Source organism: Perna viridis, chromosome 6, assembly GCF_037379345.1.
Source record: "Perna viridis isolate PV_CMFRI_1.1 ecotype Kerala chromosome 6, ASM3737934v1, whole genome shotgun sequence".
Lineage (NCBI taxonomy): Eukaryota > Metazoa > Mollusca > Bivalvia > Mytilida > Mytilidae > Perna > Perna viridis.
This window is the reverse complement of record NC_142450.1, coordinates 36155603-36175886: the sequence shown is the minus strand read 5'-3', so window position 1 is coordinate 36175886 and position 20284 is coordinate 36155603. Positions and strand designations below refer to the sequence as shown.

The window sequence follows — 20284 nt, the reverse complement described above, 5'->3', positions numbered from 1 at the left end:
CCATGAGTTACTTAACAAAGACATCCAAAGTTAATGATACATAAAGCCGAGACAATAAATACTGTTTTATCCAGCATACAATTTGATCCCAAGAGTTTAAGCTGCCGTTAAATACGGCCATTCTCTATAATGTGGACCGAAACGTGTTAAATCATATTAATCAGTTTTATAAGGTTTGTTTAAAAAAATATTTAATATTATTTATATGATTAATATTGAATTTAATTTCTTTAGTAACTTTTTGTTTTGTCTCCCTATTTTTTTTCTTCTTTCTAAATTTTTTGTTCATTTTGTATTGTTAAATTTTATCGTCTGTATTCCATACTACCTCAACACCATCCATTGGCTTCTAGCAATTCATCGTTTTAGTAAACACGTACACAGAGCATTAAACTATGTAATAAAATGTTATAATTGTCATACTTTATAAGGAGATGGATTAATATAAGCTTTGCTTGATTCCTGATCCAGTGTGTTTTATTGTACTGTGTAAAAAAATTCAAACAGAAATGTATTTGACTGAATAAATATGTTTAAAAAAAAGATTTGTATCATCGAGTGTGCTTGATATAGTCTTTAACTCGTAGCTGTGTTAAACAGAGTTGTCAATGGGAACAGATTGTCTGTATACCAATTGTAGTCGCTTTGATTTGGTTCCATCACTCATTCATTAGAGAATAGTTTTTCTTTATTTATATTGCAGTTGATTTAACTCTGGTTGTTCTTGTTTTGTGTAGTTTTTTGTTCTTTCGTCTACGGTTTTCGGCACCATGATATTTATGAAGTGGACATTTTGTTTTTTTTCGTTGAGGTTGTATTTCAAGTTCATTTTTTGGTATTTATAGTTCAGAGCATTAAAAAACACTTTTGTACTTTGTTAAAATCCATTTTTTATTTGACATAGCATGTCTTAGATTGTTCATGTCGTGACAAAAAGAGAAAAGTTTTAGTTTTACTATGTATCATTTTTTTCTTATTCATTTTCGAGCCTGAAATATTGATGCTAGGTCGTCTTTCTGGCAAAGATTTTGAAACACCTTAAATGAGAACAATAAACTCGAAACAAATCGACATTTTTTATTCATCATTCATCCCTTTTTAAAATACAATTTACAATATCTTTGAATAACATTCAAATTAGCACCTGAACGTCCTTTCGTCTTCACACACTCACCCAAGACAGATATTTTCTCACCTGAACGTCCATTCGTCCTCACACACTCTCCCAAGACAGATATTTTCTCAACCTTACTTCGCTACTGCACAAAAATACATACATGCAGCACTCACAAGAGATATATTATTCAATCACTGAATTGCAAATATTGGTACATGTTGTAATTTTTTTTATTAGAATATAGTCTTCTTATAGTAATAACAGAACTGGCAAACAGCAACAAAAACATACATTTATCTACTTTGAATTTAGAATACGGAACAGAATTGCTTCCAGAAATGTTTACATTAAATTGGCAGAGTTAGGAGAATTCACATAATAAAGTCGTTTTGTCACCCCATAAAGCAATATTTCAGTTGGGAATTCGCTGATGTCTCATTTCTCTATCAAGTTAGGACATTTAGCGGTCAACCCCCCATACCGTTTGAAGTGGTTACGATAAATAAGCAGAAAGCACCTCAAATTTCTCATCAATGGTGAAATTTATAGAAATAATTTAAAGACAGAAATCGCATAAATTATAGGTTATCAGTAAAGTTTCACCTTGCTAAACACCCTATTACTTCCAATCAGTCTTCGATAAATACACGTATTGACCGTTATCTGGTGATTTACTCGAGGGCTGACGAGTTACCGAAATTAATAAATGGGTGCTCATTGAAAACTTGTGAAAAGATTCGAGATTTGTGTGTTTTGATTTTGCCAACATCTTCTATGAGTTCCAGGTAGAAATCACAAATTTGTTTACTCTCAACACCTGTTCAAACGCTTCTTGTCAATTTGGACGGAACATTTAATTTGTCTCCCTTTTTATCACTACAACTAATAGATTATCATTCTGCAGTGTATCTTTGACTCTTTCATTTAAGATAAACTGAGTAGCAGAGAAAATTGTAGTTGATTTTGTAAGCTGATTTTAAATGTGATAGAAAACAACTTGTCAAACTACTGTTTTCCTTGGGGATTAAATTTTCGAAGCCGGGGACGTTCCATTAACAAATGACTTAAAATACAAGAAAGAAAAGCTCGATAAAACTTTCACTTTTTCATTTGATTGATCTCTGCAAATTTTATTTTTTATCGGACCGTAGACGTTTAGTTATCTTTTTCGCAATCATATGAACATACCATGTTTTACATTGTTCGCATGAGTCCTCACAGCCACTGCACTAGTGCTCTCAATCATACAGAACCAGTATTGCATTGCATATCCCTGAGCAGGTGTACGTCAAAACATGGAGGCTATTAAGATATAGTGCGTTTTCTTTTTGCCTTCCTTCAAACTAATGTTTTGTCAAAAGATATGATCACTGACTTATAAAATAGAGCATACATAGCACTATAAGATGACAAACTTTTTGTTAAGAAAATTAAACATTTTAACATAAAAATGTTCCAGTGAAAAGGTTGGTTTGATGAGTGCAAAACGAAAGTAAAATTAGAGAAAATGGCTATTTATAGTTCAAGACTACTTTTCTGTCCGATCTTCGTGGACTAACCCTACTTTTTTGTGGGAAAATATTTTTTGACATGTCCTTAGAAATGCTTCATAAGTGAAAGTTTTATTGAATCAATTTACATATATTTTTTTTTAAATCCTAAAAATATGCACTTCAATATAAAAGTCTATGGGAATATTAATGCAATACTGAGACCATATACCGAATAAGTTTCTTGTGTTAAGAACCCTGCTGAATTATCTGTGGTCTTGAGCACTTAAGGGCTGATTATAACAGTCATTTGCTTACATCTTAAGAGCAATCAAATTCAGCACCTGAGTACAACACTATTGGATACTTTTAACGCCGAATAAGTGTTATAACAATACCACCTCTTCTTACATTGAGGGTGGCGACAATGGGCTCCAAGCATTGTTTCTTAACGAGTCTCTCATGGGTGATGAAAAGGAAAGTTCACATGACTCAAACGACGTAAGAGGTGATTGCGAAGATATGGGATTTCCGGTGGCACAAGTTGAAACTGTTACATTTGGAACACTCGGGGTTACTCCTAAAGATGGATATGAAGGGTTACAAGTGGAACGCAAATATGGAACAGAACAGCTCTGATTGGTTGAAATGTTTCCCATGTGACCGCTCATCCACATTCCATATTGTGACTGTGGTGAAGTATTAGACGAAAGAACATTGTGTGTTGACGTTGGCATATGTGGCCAATTGTCCATGTTCAGCATTGGTATATTTGAACTAACGTCCCTCGAAAAGGCTGAAAAGAAAAAAATATTCATCTTAACCGCTGGAATCAAATTATATACTTGTATATAAGACAACACCACAAGCCGGCGTTTCCCTAATCCCTATATGTAAGGATATTGCTCTCCTGTATTGACACTTTACACAGTTGTACTTTGAATTATGACATCAAAAAAAGCTGCGAAAATATGTTTTCATCTTTTTAATACTTTATCTTAGATCGAGTTCTAACAAAAATCGCATGTAGTTCGTAAAATCACTGCTTATTTGTTTACTAAGGTTTAATAAATAACTATAAAATCAAATTAGTTCATTAACAAATGTACTATTCAAAATAAATAAATTTTCGTGAAAAAATACGATTGCTTAATGAAAAATAAATATGCAAATAATGACCTCTTACTTCAATTTACTTCATTTCACCACCTTTTATTATATGGTTGAGATGACAAATTACAATAATTAATGATTTATTGGAAAGATTTTATCAAACCAAAATTTTATGGATTTATCGTGATTAGGTGGAGTTGTCAAGAGTTCAGGATTTGTTTACTTTCAGTTTATCTGTGTTTGCATACTTAGAAATGATTTTTTTTTCAATTGACTCCCAGATTAATTAAGCACAATGCAACATAAAATTCCAACAGAATTTTATACGTGCTTCCAGGTCAAAAAGGTTAAATTTGAACGAAACATTGTCTTTTTGACAACAATATTCTAATAATGAATAATAATGTAAAAAAAAAACAAATATCAAAATCGGAAAAGAATTTTTTACAAGGAATATTTTGAATTAGAAATCTAAAGTAATTTTTAAGTTAATATTTGCGCATTTTGCGCAAAATGATATAGTATCAGTCTTAGTTTGCCCTAATGACTCTTAGCTGGACTGATATTTCAGTATGTGCAAAGGACGATGGCTCGCAAGTATTCGACAGGGATTACAGTCTTTTTGGAGACATTTAACTTTCTTAAATCCATCTTTTTCAAGTTATTGTGTGTAAAATCTTGTTTCAACTTTCATTATTGTTCTGTTTGAAATCAGATTAAATGAACAAAAATTCATTTAAATTTTGTTTAATTCCAATAAATAAGATGTGAAACAACTTTCTCATCCATGAAATGACCTAAAACTTAAACATTTAATTCTGAATAAGAAATAGCCATAAACTATATAAGAAATTCCTTAGGATTTGATAAGGGTATAGCCTAACTTATTATAGTTTTTGTTCAGGCTAATTGACAAATTTATTGAGAATTAAAAGTAGAAATCAAAGACCCCGGCCCACACATATTTATTTCATGGTATACCTAATTTCCCATGGAAAGTTTGACAACCAAATAAACTCAAACAAAAGATGGGACGAAATTACACTAAGGTGCCAACTCGAAAAGTATTTCAAAACGCATAAAATAATAAGATGTTAGATCTCAGGGGCCAATTAAACATCAACCTTTTCAAGTCATATTTAAAGGATTTATACATACGCCAAGAAAGACATAAAATTATTGTTATGGCGTGTTAATTGTTTTGAATTTACCACGTGCTCAATTCCAGTGGGGACATCTCAATTTACAACATGTTCGATCGTTTGTTTACATGTAGAGAACACTCGAAGTACTTTCAAAACAGTCATAACATGTAGATGGCGTTGATAAGTCCTTGTAAGTGATCAGACCCGACAATCATTCTGGTCTTCATTAAAGATACCATCATTGGTGACCAGTCGAAACAGGGATTCCTCTCTTTATTAGGTAATTAGTGGTAAATTTAAAATTAAATCGGAGACCTTAACATGGGTTTTATGACTAGACTTATCTTTCTGTCTGACAACGGTGTTAATGAGGTTGTCAATTTTCTTCGATTTTAAAATGGCTGGTCATTGTGGCATCTGAACGTGGGTAGTAATTGCATCCAGGCAGAAATAAATAAATATTATGGTCTAATATAATCCACTTAAATTTGTCAGTCTAATCAGGGAGTGTAATATAGTCTATGGTCTCATTGTTTGGAGATACACTGGGCATCAAATGAAACTGACAATGGTAAACATTTTGGTCAAAGAGGAAAATGTTTTAAAATTTCTGTACAGTTTATTACAGTGTGCAGCTGTCTGTTATAATTTGGGCTTACCATGGGGAGGTGAACGTCTTTGGTAGGGATGGTGGTACGGTGATGTCCGCGTATTTCTAAGACTAAGTCTATCACAGTGGGCGGGGGTAGAGAGATTCAGAGCGTTAGTCAGCTGGTGTGCTGGAGGAGGAACCAGACTGTGTCCACCGGGCGGCAAATACCATGTTCCTGCTACTGTAATAGAAATTAAATAATTTTTTTAATAAACACAGAAATATAAAGGAGAATTCCGCCTTCTCTTTTTTTTATAATTTTGATTCACCAATCTTTGTTCCAGACCCATAAAACGCAATTTTCTATTGCATTTATAAGAGATGTAAAGAGGAGACACAGTTTCTCCATCAAAACTTCTTCAGATTAACTGTACCTTTGGTTGGTATGTATTTTCTTTAAATTTAATGGTAAAATAATGTATTTGTTTATCTGCACGCTTTTATTTTTTATGTTATTATTGTAAGTAAATGCCATCAGTAAAACTTAAAAAAAAACGTATTTCAATTACAAAGAAAGCGAATGCAGCTTCTCCTTCATTGCCTGATTTACGGCGTTAAGCCCATTCTTTTGTACTCTGTAGCCTTAAATGGGTTATTATCTTGTTAAAAAGACTTATGTCAAAAGAAAAAAAAAGAAAAATCTTATCTCATCTTTTTGTATTTTCTTTTGATAAAGATTCTAGTTTCACATGGCAGCAAATAACCTCCGGAAAGGGTTAAACTCCGCTTTTATTCGAAAAATGAGGAGGGTGTTCCAAATGATGGCACGATAAGCAACTAACCATTTAGATTGAAAGTCGCCAAATTAAATATTTTTGCAACAAATTAGGGATATCACTAACAAAATTTATATCATATAAAATCATATTTGTTACGATGAAGAGCGAAGAGTTGAATAAAATTAAGATATGAGTGATAACTTCGTAGGCGGTCGCCATTGTTAGAAGAGAAAAAAAATAAGTTGATGACAGAATTTAACGGTTATAAAATAATTGAATTCCAACCACCCGTATAAAAATTTAAAAGGGTGGTCGAGTCAGAATCTCCCTTTCTGATGTATTTATACCCATGTAGTTTTTTCCTAGATAAAATCAGAATTGTAATTGGACATTATACGGATCTTGATTTTTGCCAAATATGAAATGAAGAAAATTGCATATTTACTAAATAAATTTCGACGAAACTTTGCAGGTGTCATACTATCGTGTTTAATTAACGTTTAGAAATCGTATGGTAATTGACACGATAGAAGATTGACATTACTAGCTGACGTTTATTTGATGCCGCTTTCCAATTCTGTATAGAATTTCTAATAGGATACGATATTTTATGTAAAATAAATAAGAAAGTAATTTATATGAGTGATTTCATTCCAAAACATTTATTTCAATCACAATTCGTAATCGATGGTGAATCTGAAATGAGTCAAATTTATCAACACACCCTTGCTCTTATCTAATATTTCGTGGGTGTCAGTCCTAATTGGTTCTGAAAGTTAATGTTTATTTCGGTACATTCCGAACTCCCTTCAACAAACTCAATAAAACAGGACTACAATTGCAATGGAAACTCGAGGAATTCATTCCGGATACGCTTCTTCAACTTGTACATCGCCTCTCCCTTTAATGTTTATATTAAGGGATTAAAGCAATAATTTTTAGATTGACTGAAACAAAAACCGAAATTTGTAAAAAGACGTGGAGAAAAGGGGATACAAGATGTCAGTATGTCGTGATTTTTTACTAGAATAAAATCATTTTCCTGCACAATTTCATTAATTCAAATGAATGGTATAAAATTGAAAATATGTAACTAAAGCCTATCGTTTGCATCTAATATTGTCATTTATATTGTAGAAAGACTATTACATAATCTCTCCACACAATCTACCCTATGTTGTACACTTTATTCTTGAACTGATTATTTATTTAATTTAATTTATTAGTAATTTTTTTTATAGGACGTTGCCAGGAGCAAGAATTTTTGTTGTTTAGGATACTTAAATTTTGTTTGTATTTACATTAGCACGGCCTTGTTATTTTGTCATAAATTTTAACAATACTTAATAAATACAGATACAATCTATGCGAACAAGTCTTTATTAACGACACAAATAGATTATCCCGGTACATCTTAAAAGAAGCGACGATACATTAACATACAGAAGATTTACCATTTATCAAAACAGCCAAAAATTAATTCAAATATTTATTACAGGGAAAGTTAATTATTTGTTTTGTCACATTTATACTGTTTATCTATTTGTTTATAATGAGTCCTACTAAAGTTCTATTCATGTTTGTTTAACGGTCGGTTCTCTTTGAAGAGCTATTGATACCAAGTGCCTGAACAGACATTGGAGAGCTTTCAAGTGGATTGCCTGGCTTCTTTTTAGAGACGTACAAGACGAACTCATCAGGTCAAGCTGTTCATTACTGTATACTAGGAAGAAGGTATCACACCTTTTCCTGTTATTTGAAACAATATTCGATAAGTCAAAATATGTTGCTAATCGATTTTGTTCTTAACAACATTAACGAATTTTTTGTATTTAATAATGTGTCTCATATTTTTTTACAATTGACTTCGTTTGTCTTTACAATCTAAAAACAGTATACCATTTCGAACTCAACGTCACTAAGCAAAGAGTAGTACTAACGTTGGTCACGACTTCAAAAGTAACTTCTTGCAAAAAGAAACAGAAGCACAAAGTAACGCATTCTTTTCCTTCTAAATGTTATCACTAGATATGTACAAGGAATAATTTATTGATAATTATCTAACCACTTATCACTAGTCTTTCTCAACTACGTGACAAATTCGCACAAGTCTAGATTGATTGAGCGAAAACTATCACTTTAATATCCAATACCTCATTCTAACCCCTTTTAGACCGATTGATAACTCGGTGAAAAATTATTTTCTTGACAACTTTCACAGATTGTGTCTTTGAAATGTCATACAACGCCAGTGAAAGGATATCATGAAAGATTTAGAAATAAAAACAAATAAAGTTGGTCCACACAATAGCCCCTTGCTGAACACCTGTGCAAAGTTTATTTAAATTATCATTTAAATCTAGCATTTTAACGTCGTTACTTTTCATGTGTTTTAAAGAAAAGAAAAAAATAACAGACCGAAGTTTATCAATGTGACCACGAAATAATCTATTACTCTTTCTTACGGTCATTCGAAAGAATTTGATTCATAAAATGACTGTTTTCACTGTTCATAGACCTCTGATACTGTAATGTCGTTAACAGTGCATATAAATGGTGAAGAAAAACTCACGTCATGAATTTGGTAATTTTTAATGTCTACAATATATGTAATATTATTATAACTATATACAGTATAGTTATACTATGTAACGTACTAATGGTGTTTTTTGTTGTTCTCTAGTAACAACTGTATGTGAGAACGATGGAAGGTGAGTATAAAACAGGAAGATAAATTAAAGTGGTTAAAAAATGGAATATTAGTGTTATGTTTAAGGACAATACAAAAGGTATAAAAAGAACACTTACAGTGTGACAGAGAACGCTGTCCGTCTATGACATCATCTACAAAGTCTTTCTGATCAGGCCTGTTATAATATAAAATTGATATATTTGTTCATCTGAGTGCATTCAATTGTTCCTAGGAAAAGTTCTTTTAAGGATAAATAAAACTTTTGACTATAAATTTGTCGTATTTATCATATATTCGTTCTATGAAAATAGTATTGGAACCTGTTAATTCGCCAGTATTATCAATCTGTATAGTAGACGTTTCGCCAATCTATAATCCATCAAAGAAGTTATGATATTTACGAACAAGACATTTTCAACCATTTTACACTCCCACTACTTCAAGTGCGGTTCATTTTGGATTAAAACAATTGCAAGGTATTTATTTTGGAGGGTTAAAATATCAACTTAAGAGTTTTAAAAGACTAATTTATTTTTGTTTTGAATCTTTGATGTCTTTGAGTCAAACATGTTCCATTACTTACATTCGTCTAGAACAACGGAAAGTATTTGACCAAGGGAGACTACTCGCTAAAGAAGGTGTCTACTTACCTTTCTTTGGCGTCTAAGAAAGCTTTGGCAAACGGGTTGTGCTTAATTTTAAGTGCTGTGATCTGCAAAGATAGAAAAATATTGCTAACTTTAAATATCAGTGTAAATAAACGAGATATTTATTTTTGACATATTACAGTTTAAATAAACAAAAAATACCAATAAGAAAGCCTTCCTGATTTATGTATGCTATATATGTGTGTATTATTTGCCGAAAGAAACAAACCAAACACATCTTTTACAATTCGGTGGGTGCTTTAATCGTTTCTATTGAATTCTGCTTCTGGAACATTACAAATTCATGACTCACAACTTTGTAATGATCCCTGTTAACTTAGTCGATACCTGTATAAAAAAAACTTGTTTAATTCAACTCTCTTAAGATGTTTTCTATTTATTCACTTTTATTTCTAGTCAAAAATCTTCATTCAAAGTAGTGCTTGGATATCCCAATCGATTACTGGAAAATTGAGTGTTAAATCGTAGAAGTTCACCGCATCGAATACTCGAATGTAACTTATCATTTGCCTAGGGTGAGTTCGAAACAGGGGTTTGAGTGTTAAATTTTAATCTTCATTAGTACTTTGAAGAACCGAATAAATTGCCCAATGACAAACGGAATCGTTGAAATAATATATTCCCACGAACGAAGGCTGCTCCTTACTTTTCTTTCAATTGATCAAACATTAGAAATTGATTAAAATTTTGTCTCGGTCGTTTTGTTTTTTTTTTAAGATCATCTTACAGTGAGGTGTGACAAATATAAATAAAAAGATCCGAAACAGACATGCAATGTAACCATTGCGAACATATATGTTCATGTAATCCGCTCGAAGGAAATACTACAGTGGTGATTCATTGAAGAATAAAAATATTAGTGATATTCCGATCATTTATTTTAGACCATCTATTTAGAATGCATAAATACAATGCAATTTTTGGAGTAAATCAGTTGAGCAATCAAAATTTCGAATACACTGAAAAATTGTAAATTCATACGTCGCGATACCGGTTAAGTTAAAACAAGAAACGATAATTGAATATCGAATGTTTTATGTTTGTTTTTTTTTTTTACTAATCGGACTAAATAAAGAGGTACTTAAATGAAATATTACTCGGCTCAAATGTCCATTTCAAATAACACAGAGAAAGTGCTTAAATGCCTCTAAATTCGTGCGCTTAAATGTCCTTTCAACACGTTGATCGAAGCAGATAGCAATGAAAAAACCAAGAAAGGACAAAAATATACATTGAACAAGATTCGGTATTTTTGCATTATCATACATGTATTTACACATGTTAACCCTCCTGAAAAGAAGCTGAATCTCTAAGAGAAATATTGGGAGTTGGCATTCATTGGAACAAAGGGCTTAGAATATTCACCTCTTCGTTTTGATATGCTGTTACAGCAATAAATTGTGTCTCAGGAAAGTTGAAGCTACTGATCTTTTTCTTTTGGTTGTTCGTTACTTTCACGATATGAAGTCGTGGCTCATATTTATGAAGGGAGTTTAGCATAATCTGAAATAAAAATGTTTCCGTTAATACAAAACATTAGCTAGCTTACTCTATTTCACAGATTAATTACAACAATGCTGGAGCAGATCTAGAGATTTTGAAAACACGGTAGGGTTCCAGGATATTACTTGCTCATTTTGGTCAAAATTTAGCACGAAATTATTATGATATTTTCAAAAAATGAATAAACCCCCAAGACCCCCGCTTGGATCCGCCATTGCAATGCTGATATTGCATATATCTTTATTAGCACGTTTTATTGTTCTCTTGCGGTCTCTATATAGTATCAGATATGAACAGACGGATCTATCCTTTCAGAAAAATTGTATAGACCCATACTCGTTCAAAGCTATACTCATTGTATAATCATGGAAGCATAACATCTAGATACTATATTTCCATGGTATAATATTCCAACTAAGCTTCGTATGTAACACACATACCTCCTCTTGATATTAATGCTATTTATCGACAAAAAAAATATTTATTAAAATTCTTAATAATACTATAAAAAAATGCTTTATTAAAGATTTCAATTCGATATGAGATTGTTATCGGAAAATACAAATAAATGAAAAATACATCATTTAGTGCTTTAATCGAGGATTAAATGATAAAATCTTGTTTTCTACATGGTTCGTATGCATACATTACTTTTATAAAGACTGTATCTAAAAAGATTCCTTGGCTCATAAAATTTTAGCATTTTTGAGGTGATATTGAATGTTTTAAATATAATTTATGATTTTGTTCTTTCCTCTTGAACGATTGTTGTTAAAAACGGAACGAACTGTTGATGCAGACATTTAGTTACTTGTGATACTGTCCATTAAGTCTGTTGAATCATTCAAGCAGTGCTTATGTATAAATCTAATAATTTCATTTAGGTTTCATTTTAAAACAACATTTATCCAGGCAAACATCACTTGGCAAAGAAGGCATCTTTGATGAATTAGCATTTTTTAAAAGAAAAACAAATGTTCCAATTAATATTTTGTTTGAATGTAATGTACAACTTAAAGTTTTCTTATTGAGTGACTGGATTTGTCCCAAAACTACCCTAGATTAGTTATAATACAAATGTACAAAATGTTCACAGTTTTGGGATATAAATGATGAATATGATTTTGGATTGAATTAGAATTATTGTCATTTATACGTCTGTACATCTAATAGTGTAGAATCGAATATTAGGAAAACAATAAGAAACATCAAAGTAGAATTCAACAAACAGACATAAAATTGTTTATGTTATTATATGTTTATGAAGATGTAAAACGCCCTCTTTAAAAAAAATAAAAATTTAATAGTTCCCATTTAGCTTTGATTCTTATTCTTAATTTAATGTCTCGCTTTGACCACACGGATCGATGATATATTCATGACATTTAATAGAAACAACAAAAACGAGGTTTAAATTTTCCATTCATTTTGTTCCTAGATAAAGATATGATATTGTGTATTGTGGTCCTAAAAGTGGGTTCAGCATACTTGTTTTAGAGTTTACATTACTTCTAAATTTTTAAAACAGAAAAGCAGGCATGAAAGTGCTTGAAAGTTTGGTCCATACAACAAAGACGAAGTTTAGACTACTTGAAGTGTCGTTAAGACGTTTTGAAGGATAATAGTAATTTTCAAATGACGGTTGTATAAAACATTTGACCAACCTGTCCACCACCGTTCAGTTTGTTCGTCAGTTTAACTTTACTAAAAGACACTGGTTCTTTCATCCAGTGTGCTCCGAAGTTGGGTGAGTCTGGGTGTATGTAGACGCAGTTGGGGGCGGCGGGCTCCGCTTTTCCTCCGGCTACCCAATCACCATTGATGTACTTCCAGCGATGACTGTCGACTTGGGCGAAATCTAGAAGAACTGTGTACATAGCATTAGGATCGAGTCCAGATATGCTCACTTTGAAAACAGGGAACATTCGCCTAGAAATATACATTACAATTCAGCTTAATAACCCCTCATCTGATGATAGATTGATAGAGACAAAAATCATCGTTCAACAGCTTTCTACATTTTATGAAAATAATGTTATGAGTAATATCATAGGAGTATTAGGATGACTTAACATGGAAATTAAGTGCATGAATATATAATGCATTTTAAAGAGAAATGTAGAATGCGGGTATAAAACAATACAATTAATAAATATCAAAATTTCTTTCAGCGAGTATGCTTTGTCTTTACGGATGCTTGGTTAGATTGAGCATTTTATTATTATATCAGTTAAGATGCTACAGCATTTGCAGTTTTTATTTGATGTTTTTTTTTTATTATGACTGTTTTGGTTATTAATTGGGTGTCACATCGTAACATACTTGAATTATCGTTCTTTTTGAACAAATGCTATAAATTCGCATTTACAAAAAATGTATTCTGTTAACACTTCTTGCTTATAACATTTTACCAGATCTGGCAAAAATGCGCCCTCCCTATCCGCATATCATTTATTAGTGCCTTACTGTAGTTAACCAAGATTTCATGTTTCTTCGTGAAGTGTGTATGCATGTACTCTGATAACAGAGTGATAATTCGAACCTATTCTCAAGTAAGATAATCTTTTGAATCTTTTTATAAAAGAAGCGCATTTTAAATAAGACTTGTTGACAAGAAAATTATCAAGTATCGGATTGATATTTAACAAGTTCGGATAAACCATCTTGTCACATATGTGTGGTCGCCCTCAAACAAATAGCAACTATCCTCTAACTCTAAAATAAGTATTTATGTTTTGTGAATAATTTATCAGTCATTATACCCAAGAAAATGCAGAAAATTCATTTGAAAAAGATAAATAAATAAAATTAATTTCATAAAATTCACAAAATATAAATGAACAAATAGAAGCCTTAGAATTTGTGATTTATTCAAAAACATAAAAATTAAAATTTATCTTTTCTCATTTTACTTTTTTCAAAAGGTAGCCATATAAATAAAATGAAACGGTCTAGTTGAATGATGTATTTAGTTTGGTTAAAAAAGAAAGTGCGTTATGCAAGATCAACTCCAGATAGGGTATTTTAGAATACATAAAATAAAAAATAAAATCTGACATTTGGAATAAAGGAATGAGAGAACTGCACGGATTTACCCTCTCGTCAAATTTTATGGTACAACTCCAAATCAGCCATGATTAACACGTGCAGACTATAAACTTTAACTCATTTATTTTATTATATGATTTATAACTGGTACAGAGTGTAATATATTTTGTCCTTTCAACTTAAAGATTTCTATTTTAATTTTAAGGCCGAGTAAGAGCTTTTTGTTCAGTGTGTTTTGCTCAGTTGTTTAGTTACATAATATAAGTACGGGTAGTTGTCTCGAGGGCATTTCCCCATATTTCTTCTCCCTTTTCCCCGTAAGGGAATTAAGCTCCCCTATAATTTAGTTTTTATTATATCATGAAATAGTAGATATTGGTGAACTTTCCATTTTCAATGACTATCTGATATTTAAGAAAATTACCTTTGTTACACCACGATAAAAATATATAACAGTTTTCATTGAATTTGTTTACAAAAAACAGTCGATGGACGAGCCGAAGTATAACATGACATAAGCCCAGAAAAGAGAGTCGAGATCAGAGGTCATCGACCCCGGAAATCTGTTGAGAAATTCGACCAATGTATGCTATAATAATAAGTATACTATGGCTATAGATATATATAAGTATGCTCAAAAGGTCTGAAATAGATTAGAATATCTAAGTCGGTACTTTAATCTATAATTTTTAAAATTATATTCATTAATAGTATATCCTTAATTTTTTCTGAGGGAGGGTTTGGGATTTTTCTGAATTTCGTTAATCATTGAAAATTCAAGGGTAGAACTATTTCAGACTTGTGTCAGGTCGACAAAGTTCATTTTGTCGATAAAAAATATTGATATTTTTTCCCCAGGAGATCAGAATAAATACAATAATTATTATATTTTACCTATTTATAGCCTATGAATCACACACATACAGTATGGCGATACACATTTATAATTATGAAATATGTATTTTTGATCGTGAAATATAAATATTTTGTGGTCATCGTTTAATGCAATCTAGCATTTACTCTGGGTTATATTAAATTGTTTATCATCGATGGACATTACCAAAATGAAAATTTTATTGTCATATTTTGACTAGGATTATAGTGCAAAATTTTGCGGTTTAGCTCAGACTGTCAATGCAGGGAAACTCGCAATCAAAGGCCCAGCTCATACTGATACTGTACGAACCATATTTTATGATGTTGAGAATTTAAACTACATACTAGTAAATGTTTTTATTTTAAGTTTTATTCAAGCAAAATTGTGAATTTTGTTCTATGTAAATTGTTGTATAGTAAAGTTGTATACTTTTATTTCAATGTAACTAAAGGTACTAGTACCCTCTTTCACAAAGGTGTTACTTGATCTCATTAGGCTCAGTCTTCTGCTCGAGGGAAAAATGGATTTTCAAAATATATAGATTTAGTATCAGTAACATTATTGATGTATTTTAGATAACTCCGTTTTGTGTAATCTTTATGTGTACTTTTTGGACAATGCATGCAGTTTTCACATCTTTGAAGAAAAAAGAAACAAACGGGTCATTCATACTAGATATATTTTGATTGAAAATATATTATGTCCGTCTGTCTGTAGGACTATGTAATTAATTTGATATGTCCAATTTTTGATTCAGCGCGTTCTCATTCTGTTATATAGGAACTCAGAACCATAGAACGTGTCAAAACATTGATTGTGAGGAAGAAAGGTTCTTTTTGTTCTTACACTGGCATTAGAATTTGTCTCTAGATTTTAGAGAAGTTGTTTTTTTATTCATAAGTAAGGATTTCGTGTATGTAGTAAGAACGATTCTAACCAAGAAGTTTCTTACTGCAATAATATCGAATTTATTTGTACGACGAATTGACTGTTCGATATCTACATGTACACCATCACTACCACAGACACAATATGTGACATGCGAAGTATAATATGAGAAAATTTAATAATTACCTTCCATTTTTGGTGACAATCATCTCATTCGTGTATTCCTTGAATTTACTCCATAATTCCTTCTCTTCAAGTTTTGCATTTAGTTGCCTTTCGGTCGGATCCCCTTTTTCGCTCCCGACCGTCATTTCACTATCCACAGCATTCAACAAATGTGTCAAATTGACTTGGTTCGATTTCATGTCGCCGGAATTGTCTAAATCCAGAATTTTATTTTCAAATTTCGACTCGACTTTAAATTCACACATAGGCACCGAATCTAACATTTAGTATATATTTGTCAATTTTATCGAAGTCCGTTTCTATACAACGTGTTAGTTAAATGTTTCACTCAGAACTGTAAAGTGTTTCGAAGAATGAATTACACATGTTTACAAACTAACACTTTGGGTATATATTTAACATTTGCTCTTTTGATCTTGCCGATTCCGACCACAACTTTTAACCAATGAAATTGCTTCTTTTCAGTTTGTGGGCGGGGTCGAGGTGACCTGATTGGTTATTCCCAAATAGGTACAAAATTTCTGGATCAGGTAAGATAAAATTGAATTTATTACATTTCAACCAGAAATTATTATTTAATTAATATTTCTTAATCTCTTACCAAATTGAGAAATTAGAATGCTTATGACAAATCGAAAAAAAATCCATGAATTTCCAGCTTTCATTGTATATTGTAGATTGCTGTACAGCAATAAAAAAAGTAAATTTATTTTTGTTTTTACATAAGGTACTTTTGTTTACATCGTGATACATAATTGTATACACTTATCTATATTATCACAAAACACTGAGAATAAAATAATTTTTTCCCCTGAAAGTAAGTCTTGTATAAAATTCAGTGTTTTTACAAATAAATAAGGGAATTAAAATTTACGATTTGTTTAGTCAAAATGTGTACAAAAAATTACTATCGAAAATTGTGATAACTAAATATTTCAAGTTTATTTTTCTAACCCGAAATAGATAAAGATAAAGATTAATAAATGAAATAGAAATGTGAATTGTTTCTATAATCTGTTATTTTTTGTTTGGTTGGTCGAATTGAAATATTCGCCCATTTAGAGTTATATTCTAAGATCATTTGGTAATTTGTGTGGATTTTTTTTTCTGTTAAACTTCAACATAACAGTAGGGTACAATCATAATATAAACCTTATATTACTGTCAGACAGAGAAAAACTGGCCCCGAAAACTAGCGTTTATATTCTATTCATATGATCAAGCACTGCCATTATTTTAATTTGTAATTGTCTATTTTTTTCTTCACTATTTTATTATCAAGTTTTTTTTTCATTTTTTCAATGGCTAATTTCTCCCTATTTAATTATGAAAATTAACACCCGTTGTAAAAATATATTTTAAATTTTGAACTTAAAGATTATGAAGCAAGAGCTGCTTGGCGCCTCTTTGTCAGCAGGCATTGTAATAACCAATTCGATATAGGACATACTCTGACCAAGTTCTTCGGTTCTAAGGCTCGGTTCCTCCTCCTTTGGTACACTACACTAACAAATAAATCCCTATGTATGTAGAGCTGTCGTGCAGGAACCGCAAGAATAGTAAAAAAACGTGTCATCAACAGCCCCGGCTGCCAGATACAATGGTTAAAATAAAATACTTATTAAACTTTGACATATTATTTTATATTTACGTTCTAAGCTAAATACATTTAAATTTATAAATAATTTTCACAAAATATGTACAAAATGGTAAAATTCTTTTTCGGTCAATTTGATCGCTACATATATATATTTTTTATGTCTCGCTACGAAATACTTATACTTATTTCTTTATAATTTAGTTGTTGTTTTGTGATACATTGAGCTGTTCTCTATTTTATCCCATAAGACATACTCGAAATTATTGTTGTAACTATTAAGTAAGAAATGCGAGTAAAAGACTTTTTTGAAAAAAATCTGATTAAGTCGTTGTTATGAGCAATCGAATGCTATTTTTAGATTATGAGTGTAAAGTTCATATTTTTGTTTTAAGAAATGTATTTATTACTTTGATATCTATATCGGCTTTATTAGTTATTTATCCAATCAAACAATATGATATTTTGACATATGGCTATTATTTATCATGTTTTGATAATAATTACCTTAATTTACTAATAATTGAATTAATCGAAATGGATTAAGCTTTCCAGACCCAAGCTGACAAATTGCTCTACCCATCTGCCCAAGACAAAACATAGACAGCTACAGATTTCGACAGTAGTTTGGTAAAACGTGTGTTTTCTTAACGATTATGTATGCCAGGTTGACATTTTACTTACGCGTTATTGACATGCGAGAACGAGAGAGTAAAGAAATTCCATGGGAAAATAAGTAAATGGCAAAAATTCGGCATTGTTCATACCCAGTGTAGAGGGACGTATTTCTATGTACTCAGCTAGTTAATCCTTTGATACCCATTTCAACAGTTTGGTGAGAATTTCTAAATCTATATTATCAAACATACGTAAAAGGTGGAAATTAATGGTATTAGTGATTTTTGTTTGAATGTGGTTTTCTATCGTGATTGTCTTCTCAGAGGGGCAAAAGCTCAATTGCCCAAAAGGTTTCAGTTAGGACAACGATGCACGTGATGTTAACGATCAATTGTTATTGCATGTTCATGTGTAAACAGATAAAAGTTTAAAAGTAAATAATCATAATAATACTGAAATAGATATAAGTTGCAAATAAATAACACTTAAGATCAACGACTGTCAATTTGCTTCTGTAAACAATTCTTATGTATTTGAGTTGAGCTTGAAGAATAACAAGGTATTTATGAATGTGGTTTTTTAAAATATTAAAAAAATAAACTCAATTTAGCATTAAAAGACTTTTATTGTCCAGGGATATGCAATTATCATTTATATGCCCATGTGCAAACTGAGCATACATGAAAGGCAGGTTCTAAACATTTTTAAAACAGTATGTAAATTACCCAAATTACATTCTGATTTCTTTATTTTCGTCAAGTATAGGAGACTTCTATACATTATCTTTGACCACTTAAAGTCCATAGCACGAGATGCTTTATTCTTTCATAATTCATCCGACACGACACCTAATAAAATAGATTTATTTATTATCTCAATTTTCCGTTAAGTACCCCTCTCTATTGGGACTTTATTGGTTTTAGAAAAAGCCTTATAATTTATTGTCTAAATGAGACGGTTTGTTAAACGTAGATTTTATAATGGCCACGAAATTGGACGTTTACAACGTTTATATAGTTGCTAATTATCTTAGTAAGGAAGTGGGAAATCGTCTATTGCATCATAGGAAATGGTGCGGTGCGTCTTCGGACCCAGCATCACGTCCGAATCTGTCGTTTCATCACACCGATTGCACTCCTTGATATCCGGCGTAGTAAACTATACGAAAACAAGCATGACCTCTCAAAAGGCTATCATAGATATTTTGTCTTTTGAAAAGTGATAATATAAAACTAAATAGATGCAGATTCGGTCCTTTGAAGTTGTCAGGATTTGAAAAATTATAGAACATGAACTAACATCATAAATAAGCACCTGGAAAAAGTGAAACTCGAAACTTAACAAGATCGCCGTGGTCGACCGTAAAATCTTCATTTTGTGTGTTACTTGTTTTTGAAAAATGACATAAAATTATTTATTTTGTTGGAAAATTGACAGCATCTTTTTAAGAGTGATCCAATCGAATCGGAAATAAAACTACATTTTCATGTTTTAAAGGATATTTAACAAGAGTATAAATACATAATGGTAAAATGGTATATTATATATATGCTTAAACATTAGATCTATCGCAACAGTTTGACGCACATTTGAGGATCTATTTCAAGTCTTTTGAAACATTTATCTTTGACTCTGATATTTGTGTCTTCAATGAATAAAAAAAAAATTAAAAAAAAAAAATCGGAAAATTATTGGTCGAAAACAAATATCATTGTACTTATTTTATTTCACTGATGATTTCAATGTACTCTACTTTAATGACTTAGAAGTAGAATAATCGAGAATGTGCTATAAAATCAAAGCAAATACAAAAAAAATCGTAAACAACAAACTTCTAAAATTTATTGATAACGCTCAGACACATAATATGTGTAACATGAGGTCAAATATATATACAAATCATACACGAGAGAAAGAACAGACAAACAAAGCACATACAAAAATAATTGACTGATTTTTCTTATAAAAATA

At 31.1% G+C, this 20284-nt stretch overlaps 1 protein-coding gene across 1 annotated transcript; it reads right to left on the bottom strand.

Annotated features, from left to right (window-relative positions):
* Positions 1 to 971: 971 nt before the first annotated feature.
* Positions 972 to 16451, bottom strand: LOC148614756 (T-box transcription factor T homolog 1-like). The gene is made up of 7 exons (XM_088589088.1): positions 16099 to 16451; positions 12764 to 13028; positions 10962 to 11099; positions 9579 to 9640; positions 9045 to 9103; positions 5525 to 5698; positions 972 to 3403 (listed from the first exon to the last, which is right to left on the bottom strand). Exons 1-7 carry the CDS (start codon positions 16359 to 16361, stop codon positions 3015 to 3017), a joined length of 1350 nt encoding a protein of 449 aa, XP_088445214.1. The 5' UTR covers positions 16362 to 16451; the 3' UTR covers positions 972 to 3014.
* Positions 16452 to 20284: the final 3833 nt, after the last annotated feature.

What these genes read in the sequence shown, in the direction of transcription:
- LOC148614756 (XM_088589088.1), bottom strand. Translation starts at nt 16,361, where the DNA reads ATGTTAGATTCGGTGCCTATGTGTGAATTTAAAGTCGAGTCGAAATTT. An exon ending in ATTGTCACCAAAAATGGAAG is followed by an intron (nt 13,029 to 16,098) that starts GTAATTATTAAA and finishes GTATATTTCTAG; the next exon opens with GCGAATGTTCCCTGTTTTCA. An exon ending in CAGCATATCAAAACGAAGAG is followed by an intron (nt 9,641 to 10,961) that starts GTGAATATTCTA and finishes CTATCTTTGCAG; the next exon opens with ATCACAGCACTTAAAATTAA.